We start from the raw sequence: 21,533 nt of genomic DNA on the forward strand, positions 1-21,533 counted from the left end.
AGATACATTAATTCAAATCTGTAACAAATAAAAACCAGCCTATTCCTAAGCTAAAATAACATGATCTGACTTGTGTGTTCAGGCCTGGTGGTAACTGAAGCAGTAGGAGTTGGGCAGAGAGATGAAGAGCTAAAGAAAGCTAACAGAAAGGTAAACTGGGGCTGCATTCTTTAGAAAAGTTCTGCTGCCTCCTTAGTGAACAGGAGCATTAGTAGGGCAGCCACCTGTCACTACCAGGACTGGCTTCAAGTTACACAGATGGTGTAGGTTCTCACTAGGGTCTAACTGCCCTCCTAGTTATTTCCTGTGGACTTCTTATAGATTTCTTCCAGTGCTAAGTCAGCCTTGCTTAAATTAATTAATTAATTAATTAATTAAAAACCACTTCTCCAATCCCTACTCTACTCTTTTTCCTACAAAAAGACTATGTAAGATCCCTGAAACTCAGGTAAAAGGATTTGAAGGAAAGCTACACTCAACTGTTGACCCTCAGGGTTCACTTATTTTGTTTCTTAGTTTTTATACAACACCTTCCTCTCTTTTTTTCTGGCAAGTTGTTAATTTTATTATGTCTTTTTATAACACCTCACTATGCATTTGGAAATAAAAGAGTATAATAAATAAAAGTAACAATTAAGTTCTAAAGTCATGGTTTCTACAAAATCTCAAAGTTGGGCTAGGCATTTTAAGTCACCATTTAAAAAGGAATTCATTGTTTTAGTATAGCTGAGATTGAGATATTTCCTGACATAAGAACTTCCCTTATAATATTAGGTAACGTTCAGATATCCAAGGTAGGTGGGAATGAGATGATATCTACGGAGGAATAACTGTATGCTATGAACCTGAGTTTAAAAACAAACAAACAAACAAAAAAAAAAAAAACAAGGAAAGGAAAAAAAGGAAGATGAGAGGAGTGAGACATAACTGAATTCCTGCCAGGCAGAGTAAAGTGTACATCATTCCTACGAAGTAGCTGGTTCTTTGACCATTTTCTAGATGAAGAAACAAAAGTATGAAAAGATTACAAGGCAAGGTCATGGGGCTAGGAAATAGCAGAGACTTAACTGTTTACACCATCTAATACACGGTTTCTCTTCATTCATTCTTATAACTCCCACTAGGCTTTAGTCCAATAAAAATTGCATTTTATAATGAAAAATAACTAATTTAAGCAAGGGAAATTCAAGCGGAAAAAATAAATAGAATACTGAATGTCTAGAACCAAAATTCTACACTGCTGATTAAAAAGCTGGGGGAAAAAGAGACCTCCTTTAAAAAAACAAAGCAGAAAAATGTACCTTATTTTGGTAACTACATTGTTATAATGATAACACAATGGTACACAGAAGAGCTTTCAAAGTTATAGTGGTTATAAAAGATATACATGTATACATAGGTCTAGCAACATTGTTGAATAAATATCAATCTCCATAACCTTGCCAGATCTAGTAACAAGAAACCCATGTAGGCATTATTTATACCAATAGTAAAAACACCTGTCAACTTCTATTTACCGTTTGCACATGTCCACAGAGAGAAGGAATAAAGGAAAACAGTACACTGCATACCCAAGGATTTTGGTCGGGAACACAATCTAGTAGTGGTGAACAATGAAAAGACAACAAAAAGACTAGCTGGTCTTAGAACTAAATGATGTGAATAAAATTTGTTTAGGTTTCTGAAAGTTTAAGTAATGCATAGTACAAATATTAATATAATAAATTCATATCTATATACCTAGACAAAAAAATGATATGAACTTCCAAGTTTAAATTATTTGTTAATGACACTGTGTCTATTTAAGAGCCATTTTTCAGTGCCTGAAAAAGAATAAATATCCAATGGAATGCAACCTGATTTTTCCTGCCTTCCCCATGTTCATATACCCAACCACCCTCCCATCAATACTAGCTCTTATTTCACTGCAGATAGTCTCACTCTGCCCCCAAGGGACAAATCAGGATCTTAGAAGAGAAGTGAAGGTTTGAAAAGTCCCAGAGATTTGAAGTGATTCCCTAGGAAGTGCCCTACCCCATGAGAACTGTAGTTGTGCATCAGTACTTTATACTGATCAGTACTTCTATAAAATCTTAATTATTCAAAATCAGTTGTCACACACATTTTTAATGTATGTCTCTTAACACTACTTCCACAAACCCCAGAGAATACTGCAAATGTAGAAAAAGCAGAGCCTCAACAAGACATGTACAGAAGACAAGATCTTTTTAAAAAGGGAATTCTGGATATATTTCTTTCCTTGAGATACTATTTTTCTCCCACCCAAGGAACTAAAATAAACATGCACACATTACTTTCTGGAGGAAGATGTAACGGTACAGTGAGGCAGGCCCTGCTAGTGTCTTCTTCCTTACAACGGAACTTGATATTTCAGCAAGCAATGAGCCAACTCCCTGCAGCCAGTTGCCAGAACCCCTGCAGTTACAGGGAAGCTTTTGATCTTCTAATATAGGCATTTCCCCTTAGTGCTTTACCCCTCATATTCCTGCCTAGAAATGAACATGATGTCTGGCAATGTAGAAGCCATCTTGAGATCACAAGAAGACCAGCATGAGGCTCTCTACTCACTGAGAAAGAGTGAGAGATGGAAAGGGGCTAGCTCCCTGGTGACATTACTGAGCTGCCTATACCCCTTACTCTTGATTCAAGAAACAAATTAAAGCCACTTGCTGCAGAATGCATTCCTAACTGATATAACTAGTCTATGTGGAAGGTAGATTTGGCAGGGGAAGATAATTCACAAAATCTGCCTCATTTGCCAAATCACGCTCTACTCTATCCAGGTACACCTATTTCCTCCCATTCTCTTCATTTATAAACTCAGAGATACTCTCTGTATTAGTTTTTTAAATTTTTTAAATGTTTATTTATTTTTGAGAGAGAGAGAGAAAGAGACAGAGCATAAGTGGGGGAGGGGCAGAGAGAGAGGGAGACACAGAATCTGAAGTGGGCTCCAGGCTCTAAGCTGTCAGCACAGAGCCCGACGCCAGGCTCAAACTCACAAACTGTGAGATCATGACCTGAGCCAAACTGGCACGCTTAACCGACTGAGCTACCCAGGTGTCCCAATTTTGATCCCAAACTGTGAGCTCAGTCTGGCTCTCTGAACCCTTGGTACCTACTACCTATGCCCATTTCTCTGGCTGACTGCTTTAGGCTTTTACTTACATGGCTCACCTGACTGGTGAGAACAGCCACCTATGCTCAATAGAACTCTTAAGTCTGGTTCCTCATACACAGGCCTATTGTATAGCTGCTTAAATCTTCATGCCAGAGTCTTAACCTAGCATGAGCAGAAGAGAAGTCAAAGAAGAAATGTTTAGCAGACACATAGAAAACACATTTATAAAACTACTGACTTTTGTGAACTAGCTATAGACTAGCTATTTTGTGACTATTTATTGACTAGCTACTTTGTGACTAGTGTGACAATTTAATCCATTACTTAAAAAAAGTTTTTAGTTATTCAAAGCAATATTTAATTTGGCTAAAATATCAACCCAAGATCAAAACCAAGATCACAACCTGTTGCTCTCAGGTCCTCCCTCTTATAATTAAAAAACCCTGATCATAACACACACATGTATATGAAGACTCTGAAAGGTGGAAAGAAGGCAGATGGGCTAGAAATCTCAGAACTTGAGAAATACCAAGGCAATGAGATCGCTGAGTTTCCTTATTGTATCCATATATCCCAGACAGGGTGCTGAAATCTCCAACCCAGAATCACCAACAATCACAAACCAAAAAAGAAAAAGAAAAAAAAAACCTCCAAGACAAATCTGATCTACTTAACTGATGAGGAATAGGGTCACTAAACAACAAAAACATTCTTGGCAATATCCACCCTCTCAAACTAGACATCAACTGTACAACTGTACCTCCCTACCCCAGAATTTCAGTAGGCCTGGGATCAAGTAGAAAGTTGATCTTTCACACCATGCCATCCCTACCCCCATAGAGGCAGGTAGTGTATTCCAATTCACCTGACAGGTGCAGTGTCAATGGGATGATCTGGGAGTTGATCTTCCATTTCCCTCTTGCAGAAGCTAAGATATGCTCTAACTCCCCCACCAGGGCAGTAACAGCAGGGCCAGGGGAAAGCTGAGCCTCCACTCCCACCCTGCACCAAGTCTGAACAAAGTGTAAGTCCATAGTAGTGACCACTTCACTTCCCATCTACTCCTGGTGTCAGTGAGGCCTAGTGGGAAACTAAACCTCCATATCAAGCAACAGCAAAGAGATCGAATGAAGCAGTTAAAAACACTACTAGCAGCACTCCTGCTCTTGCTCCCCATCCAGATTCCATGTCACGGGGTCCCAATTAGGAGCCTCCAGCCCCACTCAACACCAATGAGGTAGAATAAGGTAGTATGAGACCAACTAGTCAACACTCCGCTTCCTTTCCTCTGGTGCCAGTGGGACCAGGTTGCTGAGCCTCCCTCCCAGCTGCCGTCAACAAAGCAGAATCAAGTGATGGGAAGCAGGGCTGGGTGGCACTCTACTTCTCCCATCCCTTGGTGTCAGTGGGGCACAAAGTGGAGCCAAGCTTCTGCCTCCTGCTGCAACGAAGCAGTGTGTGTCAGCCCTCTGATTCACACTCTCTGGTGACAGTGACTTCAGCAGCAGGGAGCTAACGTTATAACCCAAGCAGAGATACAAGGCAGTGCAAGTTGGTGACCCACTTTAGCCAGAAAAGTGTGAAGGGGACCAAAGAGGGTAGGTGAAGTTCCACTCTACCAGACTGATACAGTATGAGTCAAAACCCATTTTTACTGGAGTGGTGTCAGTGAACTCAGCAGGAAGCTGAACAAATATGCCCATCTGGCTTTCATGCTATACCTCAACAGGGGGAGTGCCTGCTTAAAAAAAAAAAAGATGAAATAGGATCCAGAGCCTCACAGTATAACCTCAAAAATAATCAGGACTCGATGGAAAATCACTTATCATGCCAGAAGCAGGAAAATCATAACATTAACAAGAAAAGATAAACAATAGACCCAACACTGAGATAAATCAATTGTTGGAATTATCTGACAAGGATTATAAAGCAGCCAGAATAAAAATTATTTTAAAAGCAATTTAAAATTCTATTGAAATAAAAAATAAAGAATCTCAACAAATAAATAGAAGTTACAAAAAAATAACCAAATAGAAATTACAGAAATGAAAAAATATAATAACTGAAAGAAAAAACTCACTAGATGGGCAGAAGACAGAATCAATAAACTTTAGGATAGATCAACAGTATTCACCCAATCTGAACAGAGAGAAAATGGGGGGAAAATAACTAACAAAGTCTCAGAGACATGTAAGACAATAGCAAAAGAGCTAACATTCATGATTAGAATCTAAGGAGAAGAAAGTCAGAAAGTAGGGCTAAATAATATTCAAAGAAATAATGGCTGAAAACTTTCTAAATATGGCAAGACATATAAACCTATAGATTCAACAAGATGTAGGGAAGATCTTATTCTACCCAAATAGAATAAACTCAAAGAAGTCCATGTAAGACATATCATAATTAGACCACAGACTATAAGTCATGTGTCTACACTGCAATAACTAGAGCATCCACTAAGAAACCCATGCAGAGCAATATACATATATCACTATAAACATATCAGGATATAATCCTTAAAATGTTCAAGAAACCAACAGAAAGGTAAGAAAAGAGAAACAAAGAAAAGAGAACCAGAGGAAACAAACTGAACACAAATAATAAAATGGCATACCAATAATTACCTTAAGTGTAAATAGTCTGAATACATGAATTAAAAGAGGTTGGCAGAGTGGATTAAAAAAAAAAAAACTACATGGTTCAACAATATGCTGTCTACAAAACTCACTTAAAATATAATAACATAGGTAGATTAAGAGCAAAAGAATAGAAACAATATACCATGTAAATCATTTAAAAAAAACAATAGTGTCTATATTATCAGATAAAGCAGACTTCCGAGCAAATAAAATTACTATAGAGAAATAAGGACATCACATAATGATAAATGGATCAATCCACCAGGAAGACATAACCGTCCTAAAGGTGTACATGTCAAACAACAGAACCACAAAATATGTGAAGCCAAAATTATAGAACTCAAAGAATAACAGACAAATCTACAACTAGAGTTGGGGACTTTCAGAATTACACTTTCAGTAACAGACAGAATTAGACAGAAAATCAGCAAGGAAATGAAAGAACTCAACAAAACTACTAACCATCAGATTTTAATTGCCATATATAAAAAAACTCCACCCAATAATAGAAGTATACACATTTCTTTTTCAAGCACCCACATAACAGTCATCAAGGCAGAGCTTATACTAGGCCATAAAATCAATTTCAACAAATCTTTAGAAGGTGAAATTATACAAAATATATTCTCTGAGCGCAATGGAATCAAGCTAGAAATCAATAACAAAGATGACAAGAAAATCTACAAACACTTGGAAACCAAACAGCAAACTTCTAAACAATGCATATGTCACATAATGCACGCATTATGTCAGGGGCACCTGGGTGGCTCAGTTGGTTGAGCGTCCAACTTCAGCTCAGGTCATGATCTCACATTCCGTGAGTTTGAGCCCTGTGTTGGGCTCTGTGCTGACAGCTCAGAGCCTGGAGCCCGCTTCAGATTCTGTGTCTCCCCCTCTCTCTGCCCCTCCCCTGCTCATGTTCTCTCTCTGTCTCAAAAATAAATAAAAACATTAACAAAATTTTTTAAATAAAAAAATAATAAACAATGCATATGTCAAAGAAGTCTCAAAAGAAATTTTTAAAATTATACATACACACAAGCCCACACAAAGAGAACTGAAATGAAGATGAAAGTACAGCATATCAAAATACGTGAAACGCAACTAAAGTAGTGAAGAGAGTTAAATTTATGAGTAAAACATTAAGTGCTTCCATTAGAAAAGAGATAAGTGCTTCCACCAAAAAAGGGAGTTTTCAAATAAATAATCTAAGACTTGCTACTTTGTATACCTGAAACTAACATTATACAGTATGTTAACTAACTGGAATGTAAATAAAATTTTTTTAAAAAATTGGGGCACCTGGGTGGCTCGGTAGGTTAAGCGTCCGACTTTACCTCAGGTCATGATCTCACAGTCTGTGAGTTCGAGCCCCGCATCGGGCTCTGTGCTGACAGCTCGGAGCCTGGAGCCTGTTTCAGATTCTGTGTCTCCCTCTCTCTCTGCCCCTCCCCTGTTCATGCTCTGTCTCTCTCTGTCTCAAAAATAAATAAACATTAAAAAAAAAAAAATCTAAGCTCCTACCTCAAGAAATTAGAAAAAGAATGGTAAAATAAACCCAAAGCAAGCAAAAGAAAAAAAATACCAAAGATAAAAGAAGAAATCAATTAAATTGAAAACAGGAAAATAATAGAGAAAATCAATGAAACGAAAACCTGACTCTTTAAAAACATCAACAAAATTTATAAATCTACAGGAAGAATTAAAAGAACAAAAAGAGACAAAGATCAACAACATCAGGAATGAAAGAGGGCATTATCACTGCAGATCCTGTAGTCATCAAAAGGATAGTAAGGTATGACTATAAACAACACTCTAAAAAATTTGACAACTTGGGATAGAATTGCTTGAAAACCATGAACTACCAAAACTCAACCAAGATGAAATAAATAACCTGAGTAGTCTTATAACCATTAAAGACATGGATCTGTGATTTAAAAGCTATCAGCAAGGGGCAATCCAGTGGCTCAGTCAGTTAAGCGTCTGACTTCAGCTCAGGCCATGATCTCATGGTTCATGGGTTCAAGCCCCATGTCAGGCTCTGTGCTGACAGCTCAGAGTCTGGAGCCTGTTTCAGAGTCTTTGTCTCCCTCTCTCTCTGCCCTTCCTCCTGACAAAAAATGAAAAAACATTTTAAAAAATGCAACCAACGACAAAAAAGTCTCCAGGTTCAGATGGTTTCACTGGAGAATTCTACCAGACATTTAAAGATGAATTCATCGGGGCGCCTGGGTGCCTCAGTCGGTTAAATGTCCGACTTCAGCTCAGGTCATGATCTCGCGGTCCGTGAGTTCGAGCCCCGCGTCAGGCTCTGGGCTGATGGCTCAGAGCCTGGAGCCTGCTTCGGATTCTGTGTCTCCCTCTCTCTCTGCCCCTCCCCCATTCATGCTCTGTCTCTGTCTCAAAAATAAATAAACGTTAAAATAAATAAATAAATAAATAAATAAATAAAGATGAATTAATCAATCTCTTTCAGAAGATTCCATCAACATAATACTAACACCAGACAAAAACATCATAAAAAAAATGAAACTGCACACCATTATCTCTCAATAATTTAGACACAAAAACCCTTAACAAAATATTAGCAAATCAGATCCAGTATATGTATACAATACACCATGACCAAGTGGGATTTATTCTAGGTATACAAGTCTGGTTCAATATTTTTAAATTAATCGATATATTTCACCATATCCACAGGATTAAGGGGAGCAATTATATGATTATATCAAAGGACAAAGAAAAACCATTTAACAAAATCCATCATTTATTCATGATAAAAACTCAGCCAACTATGAAGAGAAGTGGACTTCTTCAACTTGATAGAACATCTACAAAAAACCTATAGCTGACATCACACTAATGCAGTGAAAGAGTGAATGTTTTCCCCCTAAGACTGGGAATAAGGCAAGGATGTACACTCTCACTGTATTTATTTATTTATTTATTTATTTATTTATTTATTTATTTATTTTCCAATATATGAAATTTATTGTCAAATTGGTTTCCATACAACACCCAGTGCTCATCCCAAAAGGTGCCCTCCTCAATACCCATCACCCACCCTCCACTCCCTCCCACCCCCCATCAACTCTCAGTTTGTTCTCAGTTTTTAAGAGTCTCTTATGCTTTGGTTCTCTCCCACTCTAACCTCTTTTTTTTTTTTCCTTCCCCTCCCCCATGGGTTTCTGTTAAGTTTCTCAGGATCCACATAAGAGTGAAACCATATGGTATCTGTCTTTCTCTGTATGGCTTATTTCACTTAGCATCACACTCTCCAGTTCCATCCACGTTGCTACAAAGGGCCATATTTCGTTCTTTCTCATTGCCATGTAGTACTCCATTGTGTATATAAACCACAATTTCTTTATCCATTCATCAGTTGATGGACATTTAGGCTCTTTCCACAATTTGGCTATTGTTGAGAGTGCTGCTATAAACATTGGGGTACAAGTGCCCCTATGCATCAGTACTCCTGTATCCCTTGGGTAAATTCCTAGCAGTGCTATTGCTGGGTCATAGGGTAGGTCTATTTTTAATTTTCTGAGGAACCTCCACACTGCTTTCCAGAGTGGCTGCACCAATTTGCATTCCCACCAACAGTGCAAGAGGGTTCCCGTTTTTCCACATCCTCGCCAGCATCTATAGCCTCCTGATTTGTTCATTTTGGCCACTCTGACTGGCGTGTACTCTCACTATATTTAATCAACATATTACTGGAAGTTCTAGTCACTGTAGCAAAGCAAAAAAAAAAAAAAAAAAGATATAAATAGCAAAGAAAAAGAAAACTATCCATATTTGCAGACACCATTGTCTTCATTTCTATATGCTAACAATGCATTTGTATATACTAAAAACAAGCATGTGGAAACCAAAATTAAAAACACAATACCATTTACAAACACTCCAAAGAAAATAAAATACTTGAGTATAAATTAACAAAACATGTACAAGCTCTGTATGCTGATAATTACAAAATGCTGATGAAAGAAATCAAATAAGATCTAAATAAATGCAGAGATATATTGTGTTCATGGATTCGAAGACTCAACATAGTAAAGATGTCAATTTTCCCCAAACTGATACACAGGTTAATGTAATTGCTATCAAAATCCGAGCAAGATGTTTTGTAGACACAAACCAATTCTTAATTTTATATGGCAAGGTAAAGAAACTAAACTAAAACAATCTTTAAAAAGAAGAATAAAATAGGAGGAATCACTCTACCTTTAACATAAAGGTCTACCAATTTACTACAGTAATCGAAACTGTGTGGGACTGGTGGAAAAACAGACACATAGATAAATGGAACAGAATACAGAACCCCCAAATAAACCAATACAAATGTGCTCAACTGATTTTTGACAAATGTGCAGAAGCAGTTCTATGAAGGGGAGGTAGTCTTAAATAAATGGTGCTAGAGCAGTAGAACATTTACAGGCAAGAAATGAACTTTGACCTAAGTCCTACGCCTTATTTAAAAAATTAAGACAAATTGAAATATGTCTTAAGTACAAAACATAAAAACTTCTAGAAAAATGACAGTGGAAAATCTTCAGGATCTATGGCTAGGCAAAGAGTTCTTAGACTTAGCAAAAGTATGATCTATAGAAAGATAAACCAATAAATTAAATCTCATCAAATGTAAAAAAAAAAGTTTTGGTCTGCAAGAGACCTTGTGAAGAGGACTGGGAGATAATATTTACAAATCAAAAAAGGCTTAGTGTTGAGAGTATATAAAAAAAATTCTAAAAACTCAACAGTAAAAAGTCAGTATTTCAATTAGAAAATGGGCAAAAGATATGAGTAGACATTTCACAGCAGAGAATATACAGAAAACAAATAAGCACACTGTTAAGGGCTGAATATGTGCCTTCAAACTCCAAATGTTGAAGCCCTAACCCCCAATGTGACTGTATTTGAAGACAGGGCCTTTCAGGAGGCAATCAAGGTTAAAACACATTATGAGGGTGAGGCCCTTATCCCACAGCACTGGTATCCACAAAAGAAAATGAGGAGACTCAGAGATCTCTCTCTCTTCAAACATACAAACATGTCAGAAATCAAGCACCTTGAACTTGGACATCTAGCCTCCAAAACTGTGAGAAAATAAATTTCTGGTGTCTAAGCCATTCAGTCTGTAGTATTTTGTTATGGTAGCCCCGGTAAACTAATACACACATGAAAAGAGGTTTAACATCGTGAGTCATTAGGATGCAAAGTAAAATCATGATGAGGTACCACTACACACCTATCGAACAGCTAAATTAAAAAATAGTCGACAACATCAAATGCTGGTGAGGATGTGGAAAAACTGGATGACTCATATATTCCTGGTGAAAATGCAAAAGGGTATAACCACATTGCAACACTATTTGGAAGTTTCTTATAAAATCAAACATGCAGTTACCCTAAAATCCAGCAACTGCACTCCGAACATTTGTAGAAGTGAAACAAAACTCATGTTCAAACACAACCTGTATATAAACATTCATAGCAGCTTCCTTTGCAATAGGGAAAGCTGAAAACAACCAACATGCCCTTCTGTGAATGATTAATGTAAATGATTAAACAAAATATGGTACATCAATACAATGAATACAACGTAATACTATTCAGTAATAAAAAAGAATGAACTATTAATACACACTACTTGAATGCATCTCCAAAGAATTATGCTGGATGAAAAGCCTATCCCAAAAAGACTAATATTCTATGATTCCATCTATATGACATTCTTGAAAGGACAAAATTATAGAAATGGTGGTTGCCAGGGGTCATGATTGGAGGAGGGAGAGGGTAACTGTGGCTATAAAGAGCAACATGAGGAATCCTGTGGTAATGAAACTGTTCTGCATCTTGACTATATCAATGTCAATATCCTCACTATGATATTATACTAGTTTTACAAGCTGTTACCAACAGGGGAAACTGGGTAAATAGTACACAGGATCTCCATTATTTCTTACACTGCATGTGTCTATAATTACCTCAAAATTAAAGTTTAATGTAAAAATTCCATTCAATTCTAAATGCAAATATTTCTGACCAGTAATCTGCCATTATGGTTCTTGAATTCTCTGAAGTAAACACCCAGCTGTGATCAGTGTGCTACTCTGTTATGACTTTTATAAAAGGTAAAATTTTCTATATGTCATTCTGACCAGCTGGTGAGCATCATAAGCTTAAACTAAGAGTTTCAATAAGCTTATATCCATAGAACAGTCTAGTAGCTATAATAATGATATATTTATCTATACAGTATCAATCTACCTGCAAACATAGAATTTCCTTGTGGCTACTCAAATGAAGTCCTTTCCAGAGGAACTCTGGAGTAGACCTCCCAAGGAGCCCCAAAAGATATTTCTGCCACAATGTCAAGTTGGCAGCTCAATACTAGTCTATGACAGACACCAAAGGAATTGATATAGAAGTAGTAACACTAACCTATTATAGCAAGAAAGTCAAGGTTAGAAAATGTTATTTGAGGGTGCCTGGGTGGTTTAGTCGGTTAAGCATCCGACTTTGGCTCAGGTCATGATCTCACAGTCTGTGGATTTGAGCCCTGCGTTGGGCTCTATGCTGACAGCTCAGAGCCTGGAGCCTACTTACCTCTCTCTCTGCCCCTCCCCCACTCGTGCTCTGTCTGTCTGCCTGTCTCTCGCAAAAAATAAATAAACATTAAAAATTTTTAATAAAAAAATAAAGAAAGAAAATGTTATTTGAAATCCATTCTTTCTTTAAATTTTAGGCACTCATATTTTTCTGCTTATTTCCTTTGTCCACCATGTTCTATTCTTTCTCTTGGGCTATCTATACTTTGATTCAGGTTTCATGAGGCTTAATGAGTACAGTTATAAACACTTATAGCACATGAAAAAAATAAAAATGTTTAAAGTATTAAGTCATTTTTTTAAATGTCAGCATAAGACTTCTGGTTTCCAATCAGATGTGTAAGGAGCTTAGAAGTCACTATGCTATCCTAACAATAGGTAAAAAAGATGAACAAAGTGAAAAATGAACAACTCTTGCTAGATCTGTTAGAGAAGTAAGGTCACAGGGCAAACCACTGCCCCCTAAATTAGAGACAGATAAGGTGGATACAGAGAATCAGAACTTCTCAGAGCAGAAACCCACAAGAGAAACCTTCATGGGAACCAATGCATGGAAAGAAAAACCTGAATTGTAATTGGCAAATGACTGGAAGCTCACTGTGGACATCAATCTGAGAGATAAAAACTATAGGGGGAGAGGGAAACCACACTTTTGTGAGTTTTATATCCAGGAGCCTTACCAGGTCTTCACAGTAAAGATTAGAGAAAAATCCACTTGTGCTTCTGACAAGGAGAGGGGAAACATATTTCAAATATGATGAAATATACCAGAGCTTTCTATTCTGTTTAAGAGGCCTGCTCTCAGGAAAAACTATCTTATCAGAGTTTAAACTACTGGGGTTTTATCAGGGCTCAACTGACCTGGCAAAGGGAAATACCCAACTTCAGCCCACCCCAGCCATCCTGTCCTACCTAGGGTGGGAGTGGGGAGGGGTAAGAGGCTGGCAACTGAGAAACATCTGTGAAGTTCACAGTCTAGAGGCACAGGCTCACTGCAAGACTGGGACCTAATCCCAGGACTACTGAATACCTCTCCTACACTCCCACCCACCAGATTAGACTGAATTACTAAAGACCCATTAACTGCAATTCCTTTCACCTAGAACATCATGTTCTCCTTCCAAAAAATTGGAAGGCACACTAAAAGGCAAAAAACAAAAACAAAAACAAAAACAAAAACAAAAACCCAGTTTGAAATGACTAAGCAAACATCAGAACCAGAGGCAGATATGGCAGGAATGTCAGAATTATCAGACTAGGAATTTGCAATTAGTATGAAAAGAGCTTTAATGGAAAAAGTAGACAATATTCAAAAATACATGGGTAAGTAAGCAGAGATATGAAACTTCTAATAAAGAATCAAAAATAAATGCTAGAGATCAAAAACACTATAACAAGATGAAGAATGCCTTTAATGGGTTTATTAGTAGACAAGACATCATTGAGGAAAGAATTCTCTGAGCTTGAGGATATGACAATAGAATTGAAAAGCTGCTAAAACTGAAAAGCAAAGGGAAAAAATGAAAAAAAAAAGAGAGAGAGAGGGAGAGACTCTAAGAACTTTGGGACAACTATAAAGGGTGCAACATATGTATAACAAGAATACCAAAAGAAAAAAGAAAAGAAACAGTATTTGAAACAACGACTGAGAATTTCCTCTAAATTAATGTCAGACACCAAACCACAGATCCAGAAACCTCAGAGAATACCAAGCAAGATGATTACACCACCCTGCCCTGCAAAAAACCCCACAGTTAGGTATACCATCTTTAAACTACAGAAAATCATGACTAAAGAAACAAATCATGCAAATCCTGATGGTGAATATTTACGTACTCTTACTTAAAGTGAAATGAATGACAGCAATGATGCAAGAAATAGGAGGGAAGAATCAGGAATATTTTGTTATTATAAGGTACTTACACTACCCATGAAGCAGCACAGTGTTATTTGAAAGTAGACTTGGATTAGCTATAAATATATAATGCAAATTATACAACAACTAAAAAAAAAAGTAAAAAACAAGTAGAGCTGATATTCTAAGAACGAGAAAATGTAATTATTTAAAATGCTCAAATACACAAAAGGCAGAAAAAGTGTGAAAGACAAACATAAGAATAAAAACAAGAACAAGGGCAACAAATAGAAAACAGTAATAAAAATGGTGATAGTGATCCAACTACATCAATCTTTACAGTAAAACTTTGATTTGTGAGCATAATTTGTTCTGAAAACATGCTTATAATCCAAAGCACCCATATATCAAAGGGAATTTCAAGAACTATTGGCTCAGTTGTGATCATGTGACATTAGGAATCACGTACTACTCATATTTCAAGACATCGTTCATTTATCAAGTTCAAATTTATTAGAAGTGCTTGCTTGTCTTGTGGAACAGTCACAGAACAAGTGACTCACAATCCAAGGTTTTACTGTACTTTGAATGTTAATGATTGAAATCATTAACAGAGTGTATCAAAAAATGAGACCCAAGTACATGTTGTCTGCAAGAAACCCATTTTAAATATAAAGACACATGTAGATTAAAAATAAAGCAGTGGAGAAAGATATATCATGCTAACACTAATCAAAAGAAGTGAGAATGTCTGTATTCATTTCAGACAGAGAAGACTTTGGAGCAATGACAGTTATCAGAGTTGAAAAGGGGTATTATGTAATGATAAAGGAGTCAATACTCCAAGAAGACATAATAATCCTTAACAACAGATCCTAACAACAGAGCATCAAAATATGTGAGGCAAAAGCTTATAGAATTACAAGGAGAAATAAATAAATCCACTAGCATGGTTGAAGACTTTAATACAAAAATGGACAGATACAAAGGTGGAAAATCAGTAAGGTCATAGTTGAACTCAATAGTATCATTAATCAATTGAAATAATTGACATCTATGGACTATTTCATCCAAGAATAGCAGAACATACATTTTTCTCAAGCTCACATGGAACATTCACCAAGTTAGGCCACATTCAGGGCCATAAAATACACTCTAACAATTTTAAAAAATTAAAATCATACAATGTCTGGTTCCACGAGGAAATTAAACTACAAATGAAACAGAAGAGCTGAGAAATCCCCAAATACTGGGAAATAAAAAAAGACACTTATGAATAACATATGGGTCAAAGAAGTCACAACAGAAGTTTAAAAATACTTTGAACTAAATGAAAATGAAAATACAACTTGCTGAAATGTATAGTATGCAAATCTATATGATCACCTATGTAGAAAATACATAACAAAATACATAACATACAAAAGTCAATAAATTTCCTATATACTATAACTACATGGAATTTGAAATTAAAAACAGATTACCATTTACATTAGCAACCCCCCCAAAAAATTAAATACGTAGGTATAACCGTGAAAAAGTCTTAACAAAATATGTATAAGATCTATATAAGAAAATGAAATGTAGATGAAAGAAAACAAAGAATAACTAAATAAATTGAGAGTTATTTCGTGTGTGGATAGGAAGGCTCAATATTGTCAAGATATCAATTCTTCCCAACTTGATGTATAGATTTAATTCAGTATCAATCAAAATCCCACAAGTTATTTTGTGGATATGAACACACAGATTCTGAAGTTTATATGGAGAGACAAAAGACCCAGAATAGCCGACTCAATATTGAAGGAGAAAAACAAATTTGGAGGACTGACACTACCTGGCTTCAAGACTTACTACAAAACTACAATAATCAAGATAATGTAGTACCAGTAAAAACAAAACAAAACAAAACAAAACAAAACAAAACAAAACAAAACAAAACAAAACAGACAAAGATACTAATGGAACAGAATACAGAGTCCAGAAATAGATCCACATGAGGGCGCCTGGGTGGCTCAATTGGTTGAGCGTCCGACTTCAGCTCAGGTCATGATCTCGCGGTTTCGGGAGTTTGAGCCCTTCATCAAGCTCTGTGCTAACAGTGCAGAGCCTGCTTGGGATTCTCACTCTGTTCCTCCCCCACTCACACTGCCTCTCTCTCAAAATAAATAAATAAACTTTAAGAAAAAAAGAAATAGATCCACATAAATACTACAGTCAACTGCTCTTCAACAAAGGAGCAAAGGCAATACAATTGAGCAAAGATGATCTCTTTAACATATCACGCTGGGAGCAACGATAAGACATCCAAGTGCAAAAAAAAAAAAAAAAAAAGTAAAGAAAAAAGAAAAAAAAAAGAATATAAGTACAGAGTTTACAACCTTCACAAAAATTAACTCAAATGTATCATGGATATAAATATAAAATGCAAAAGTATAAAATTCCTAGAAAATAACAGGAGAAAAATTAGGTATGTGCAAAAGACACATCCAATAAAGGACTATTATCCAAAATATACAAAGAATTCTTAAATCTCAACAATAAGAAAATAATCAATCTGATTTAAAAATAGGCAAAACATCTGAATAAACACTTCAGCAAAGATATACAGATACCAAGCATATGAAAAGATGTTCAACATCATATGTCATCAGGGAAATGAAAATTAAAACAAGATACCAATACACACTTATAAGAATGGCCAAAATCCAAAATACCAACAACACCAAATTCTGGTGAGTATGTGGTAACAGGAACTCTCACTCATTCATTGTCGCCAGGAATGCAAAATGATAGAGCCACTTTGGAAGACAACTTGGAGGTTTCTTACGAAATTATCCATACTCTTACTGTATGATCCAGCAATCACACTTGGATATTTATCTAAAGGAGTTGAAAATGTATCTGCATACAAAAACCTGCACATGAATACTTATGGCAGCTTTATTCATAACTACCAAAACGTGGAAACAATCAAGGTGCTCTTCAGTAGATGAATGGATAAACTGTGGAACATCCAGGCAATGGAATATTATTCAATGCTAAAAAGAAGTAAGCTCTCAAGCCATGAAAAGACATGCAAGAAACTCAAATGCATATTACTAAGTAAGAGAACTTGAAAAAGCTACATATGATTCCAACTATACAACATTCATATACAAAACTATGAAGACAGCAAATGGATCAGTGGTTGCCAGTCTTTAAAAGGGACGAAAAGATGAATAGGCATAGCACATAGAATTTTTATCCTCAAGAATGAGATTAGTGTACTTATAAAAGAAACCTGGAAGAGCTCCCTTGCTTCTTCCACCATGTGAGGACATAGCAAAAACACCAAACCAGGAAAGAGTAGGAGGGAGGAACCCTTCCAAATATGCCAGCACCGTGGGACTTCCCAGCCTGCAAAACTGTCAGAAACAAATAAATAATGTTTATAACCACCCAGTCTATGGTACTTTGTTATAGCAGCCCAAATGGACTAAGACACCCACTGATAAGCAATAGATCAATAGCATAAAACAGAGTCCAGAAATAGACTAGCATAGAAATTACTAGGTGGCATTTCAAATCAAAAGAGAAAGAATGAAAATTTAATGAATGATATTGAGACAAGCCATACATTTCAAAAAGAATAAATATGAAATTATAAATCCACCAGACAAAATTAATTCCAAATAGATTAAAAAGTTAACTAAAACAGCAGTACTATAAAAGTTTTAAGCATATGTTGTGCTTTCAACCTGCCTGAATCTAGGTTAGTGTTAGCCAGAGTGAGTTTCTGTTGTTTGCAATCAAAAGAACTTGACACAGAACCTGGACCAGAATTTGGCATGAAATATTAAAAAAATAAAAAATCAACACAGAAAAACACAATAAACAAAAAGATAGGCAAACATGAGGAAATATTAGCAACATACATAAACCAAACATAATGTCCATATTTTATTAAAAACTCCTATAAATAAACAAAAATAAACAAATAACCCAATAAAAATTTTGACAACAGATATGAACAAGTACTTAGTAGAGGAAAAAACAGAAATGTCTAATAAACATGAAAAAATGTTCGACCTCACTAGCAACAAAGAAACACAAATTAAACAACAATGAAAACTCAAGAAAAAAGTAAATTATTTGAAAAAAATTGAAAAACTCTAATATGAACATGTAGGAAAATGGTCTTATAAACTATTGGTCAAATTAACACTATCTTCTCAAAGGACAATTTGGTATACATTTATCAGAATTTTATTTTTTTTAATGTTTATTTATTTATTTTCAAGGGGGGATGGGGCAGAGAGAGGTAAAGAATCCCAAGCAGGCTCCACACTGTCAGCACAAAGCCCAACACTAGGCTCAATCTCATGAACCGTGAGACTATGATCCGAGACTAAATCAAGAGTCGGATACATAGCTGACTGACTGAGCTACCCAGGCACCCCTATTTATCAGAATTTTAAGTTGGCATTTCCTTTCTTTCAGCAATTTCACTTCTAGGAATTTATCCCATGAAAAACACATGTACACAAGAATATAAATATAAATACTATCTGTAAAAAAAATAATACCTGTAATAAGAAGTATTGGAAATAATCTAAATGTTGAAAAGAAAAATAAGTAAATTATGGCATATTCTTAAGAAGGAAAGTGTAACAGTTAAAAACAAGATTGCTCTATACACACTAACACAGAACAATTTCCAATGTATGTAATTAAGTGGCTCATATATGATATATTAGATATTTTAAAGAAATATATCTATAATAAAAGAAAAGGCACAATAAAGGATCTAGAAAGATATACACCAAACCATTAAAAGTGGTTTTCTCTCTAGTAAGAAGAAAGTAATCAGAATAAAAAGGGAATTCTTTGCCTTTACTTCTGTTTACTTCTTTTATTTTGTGTGTTCATATGACTTATATAATGCAATATTTTATTAAAGAAAGTAAAATGTGAATACCCCAAACAAAAGAATCTCTGCTCTGATAGGCAAAACCCTCCAAATCTAAAATTTTAAGCTGAATACTTCAAGCTTCTTATTTTTCTACTCAAACATTATGAAATAATTTATTATTCAAATTTGAAATTAAAGACACTGTAACAAAGTTTTCTTAGTAAAGGTCTAAGAAATATCAGGTTCAACTGAGATTTAATGTAATTATAAAAGCTTATAACAAAATGTAATAGAAGCACTTAATCCTAGGAGATTTAACAAAGTTCCTACTTTTACAAAGACATGATATTCACTAAATTCATTAATTCAAAATTTACTAACATCAACTGTCGATATTTTAAATGGAGAAATATTCACTTATAGGAAAAAGGAAAAGCCATAAAATACCAGCAAAAACCCTTCTATAGAAGTGTCTGTATAAACATACTGAAGTGTCGTTAGGCAGACTAAATTGCTGATTAGATTCAGCAGCAATTAGGAACACAATCTTTAATTTTATTCCAATTTCAGTGACTTAGAATCATGTACCAATTTTAATGTTTTGGCATCCTTTCAAAACATGAAAACCTTATGCTATAAATCTAAATATTCAAGGCCATTTAAAAACAAATGTTAAGTCGCAAAACAACCAAAATTCACCTGATTTTGATAGACAAATCTTTCTAATGATAAATTAAGATATATATCTGGGGAAAAATATAACTTGACCCTTCCCAACTATGACTACTGAATGAACTAGTTTCTAATTATTCAAATAGTAAATATTATGCCTCAAAAGAAATGCTCAAACTATAATAATTAGGTTTAACAATTAGTAATAATTAATGAACAAACATAGGTGTATTAAAGTGTAAGTTATACCTGATATAGAGAAATTCCAGAAAAACATTCAAAGTCTATTTCCTGTACTTTCCTTTCGAACTAAATAAATGACAGAAAAGAATAATATACCTTTCTGTTTTGGATTCATTGTCAATTTTGTACTGTTCAAAATCTTGACTAAGAGACCGTAGCTTTTCTTGAAGTCTCTTTTCACGATCTACACTTCCTTGATAAAATTTCATCTCTTTTTCCATAGCTTTCATTTTTTCTTCCATAGCTTTAAACTCGTGAAGAATTAGATAGCTGACTCCACAGTACTTACAAACTTTTTCTTCAGGGGACATCTAGAAAATAGACATATATACATACATACATTGAAATGATATTTTTAAATTTCTGGCAAAGTTCCACTGAAGATGTTATTGCAACCACGCTGGTCAAATGAAGTAAATGCACAATGGACTATGCCATGGAGTAATAATTATGATGTTGCTGACATCTGGATAAAATTTTAAAAACTGGCATGACATTGACTCTGACACAGAATCTTGGAATTAAAAAAGGGTCTTTCAGAGTGATTGCTTCTCCATAGTATCTCTAAGAAAGATTTACTCTTGAAATATTTTCCATAAAATAAAACAAAAAATGATGAAAACATCTTTATAATTCTTGTTTTAAGATGAGTTTTCCATGAAGTGGAGAGAAATCGCTGGCCTTTCACTGCCAGCTGCACTGTGATCCTGGAGATGCCTCTTGGCTTTTTCAGATCTTATTTTTCCTCATTTATAAAATTATGGCATTGGACCAAATGAACTCTTAAGTTCCTGTTCAGTTTTAATATTTTATGATTTTTACAGAATTTACAACAGAATTCTCTCATATAACCATAAATAGCAAAAACATTTTAAACCCAATCTCTTCTAACTCTGTTCTTTTCCCTTCAGGTAGGTATGGTTATACCCATTTTATAGATAAGGAAATGGAAACCACTGAAGTTAAATAACCAGTTGGTATATGGAGACATTGGGATTAAACCCAGGTCTATCTAAAACCTACCCCCTGTAACCATTTGTGTCATATTTTTCTGCTATGGGTGAGTCAGCTTAACCCTCTTACTTCTTAAATAAATAAGAAGTTCATATATCTCTGGCCAGCATAAGGGCAGTGAAAAATGGAATTCCAGCAAAGTGAAGAGAGAGGTAATTCTTTTTTCTGTCTCAAGTATATAAATATTCCTCAAGTAGACTACTCGTCCTGCTATTCACAAAGGCTAAGAGATGGCTTCATTAAATATTTGCCCCAGGGCACTAAAATGAAAGCAACACTTGTATTCAAGGGGTACTTACTCTTAATGAAAACTCCCTTAAGACTGTAGAAACTGCTCCCACAACTAAGAGTGACACACTTCACCCACCTGTCAATGCCATTACACAAGAGTCAGTTGAAACAAATAACAAATCTTTACATAGTGTCATTTTGTTCATCTAAAGTTCAATAACAAAAA

The 21,533-nt window shown here is 35.4% G+C and overlaps 1 protein-coding gene across 6 annotated transcripts in view; it reads right to left on the reverse strand.

Moving 5' to 3' along the window:
• The window catches only part of LEKR1 (leucine, glutamate and lysine rich 1), a 219,493-nt gene that overhangs the window by 181,853 nt on the left and 16,107 nt on the right, over positions 1 to 21,533 (reverse strand). For all 6 annotated transcript variants that reach the window (XR_008422539.1, XR_008422538.1, XR_008422537.1 and 3 more), the window contains one exon: positions 20,159 to 20,373. Coding sequence is in view for 2 of the 6 variants with exons in the window: in XM_019440299.2 (XP_019295844.2) it covers positions 20,159 to 20,373 (215 nt within the window). In the remaining 4 variants the exon portion in view is untranslated. The remainder of the gene's footprint in view (positions 1 to 20,158; positions 20,374 to 21,533) is intronic.

The sequence above is a fragment of the Panthera pardus genome, unplaced genomic scaffold (assembly GCF_024362965.1).
Source record: "Panthera pardus isolate Hobbes unplaced genomic scaffold, ASM2436296v1 HiC_scaffold_16, whole genome shotgun sequence".
NCBI lineage: Eukaryota > Metazoa > Chordata > Mammalia > Carnivora > Felidae > Panthera > Panthera pardus.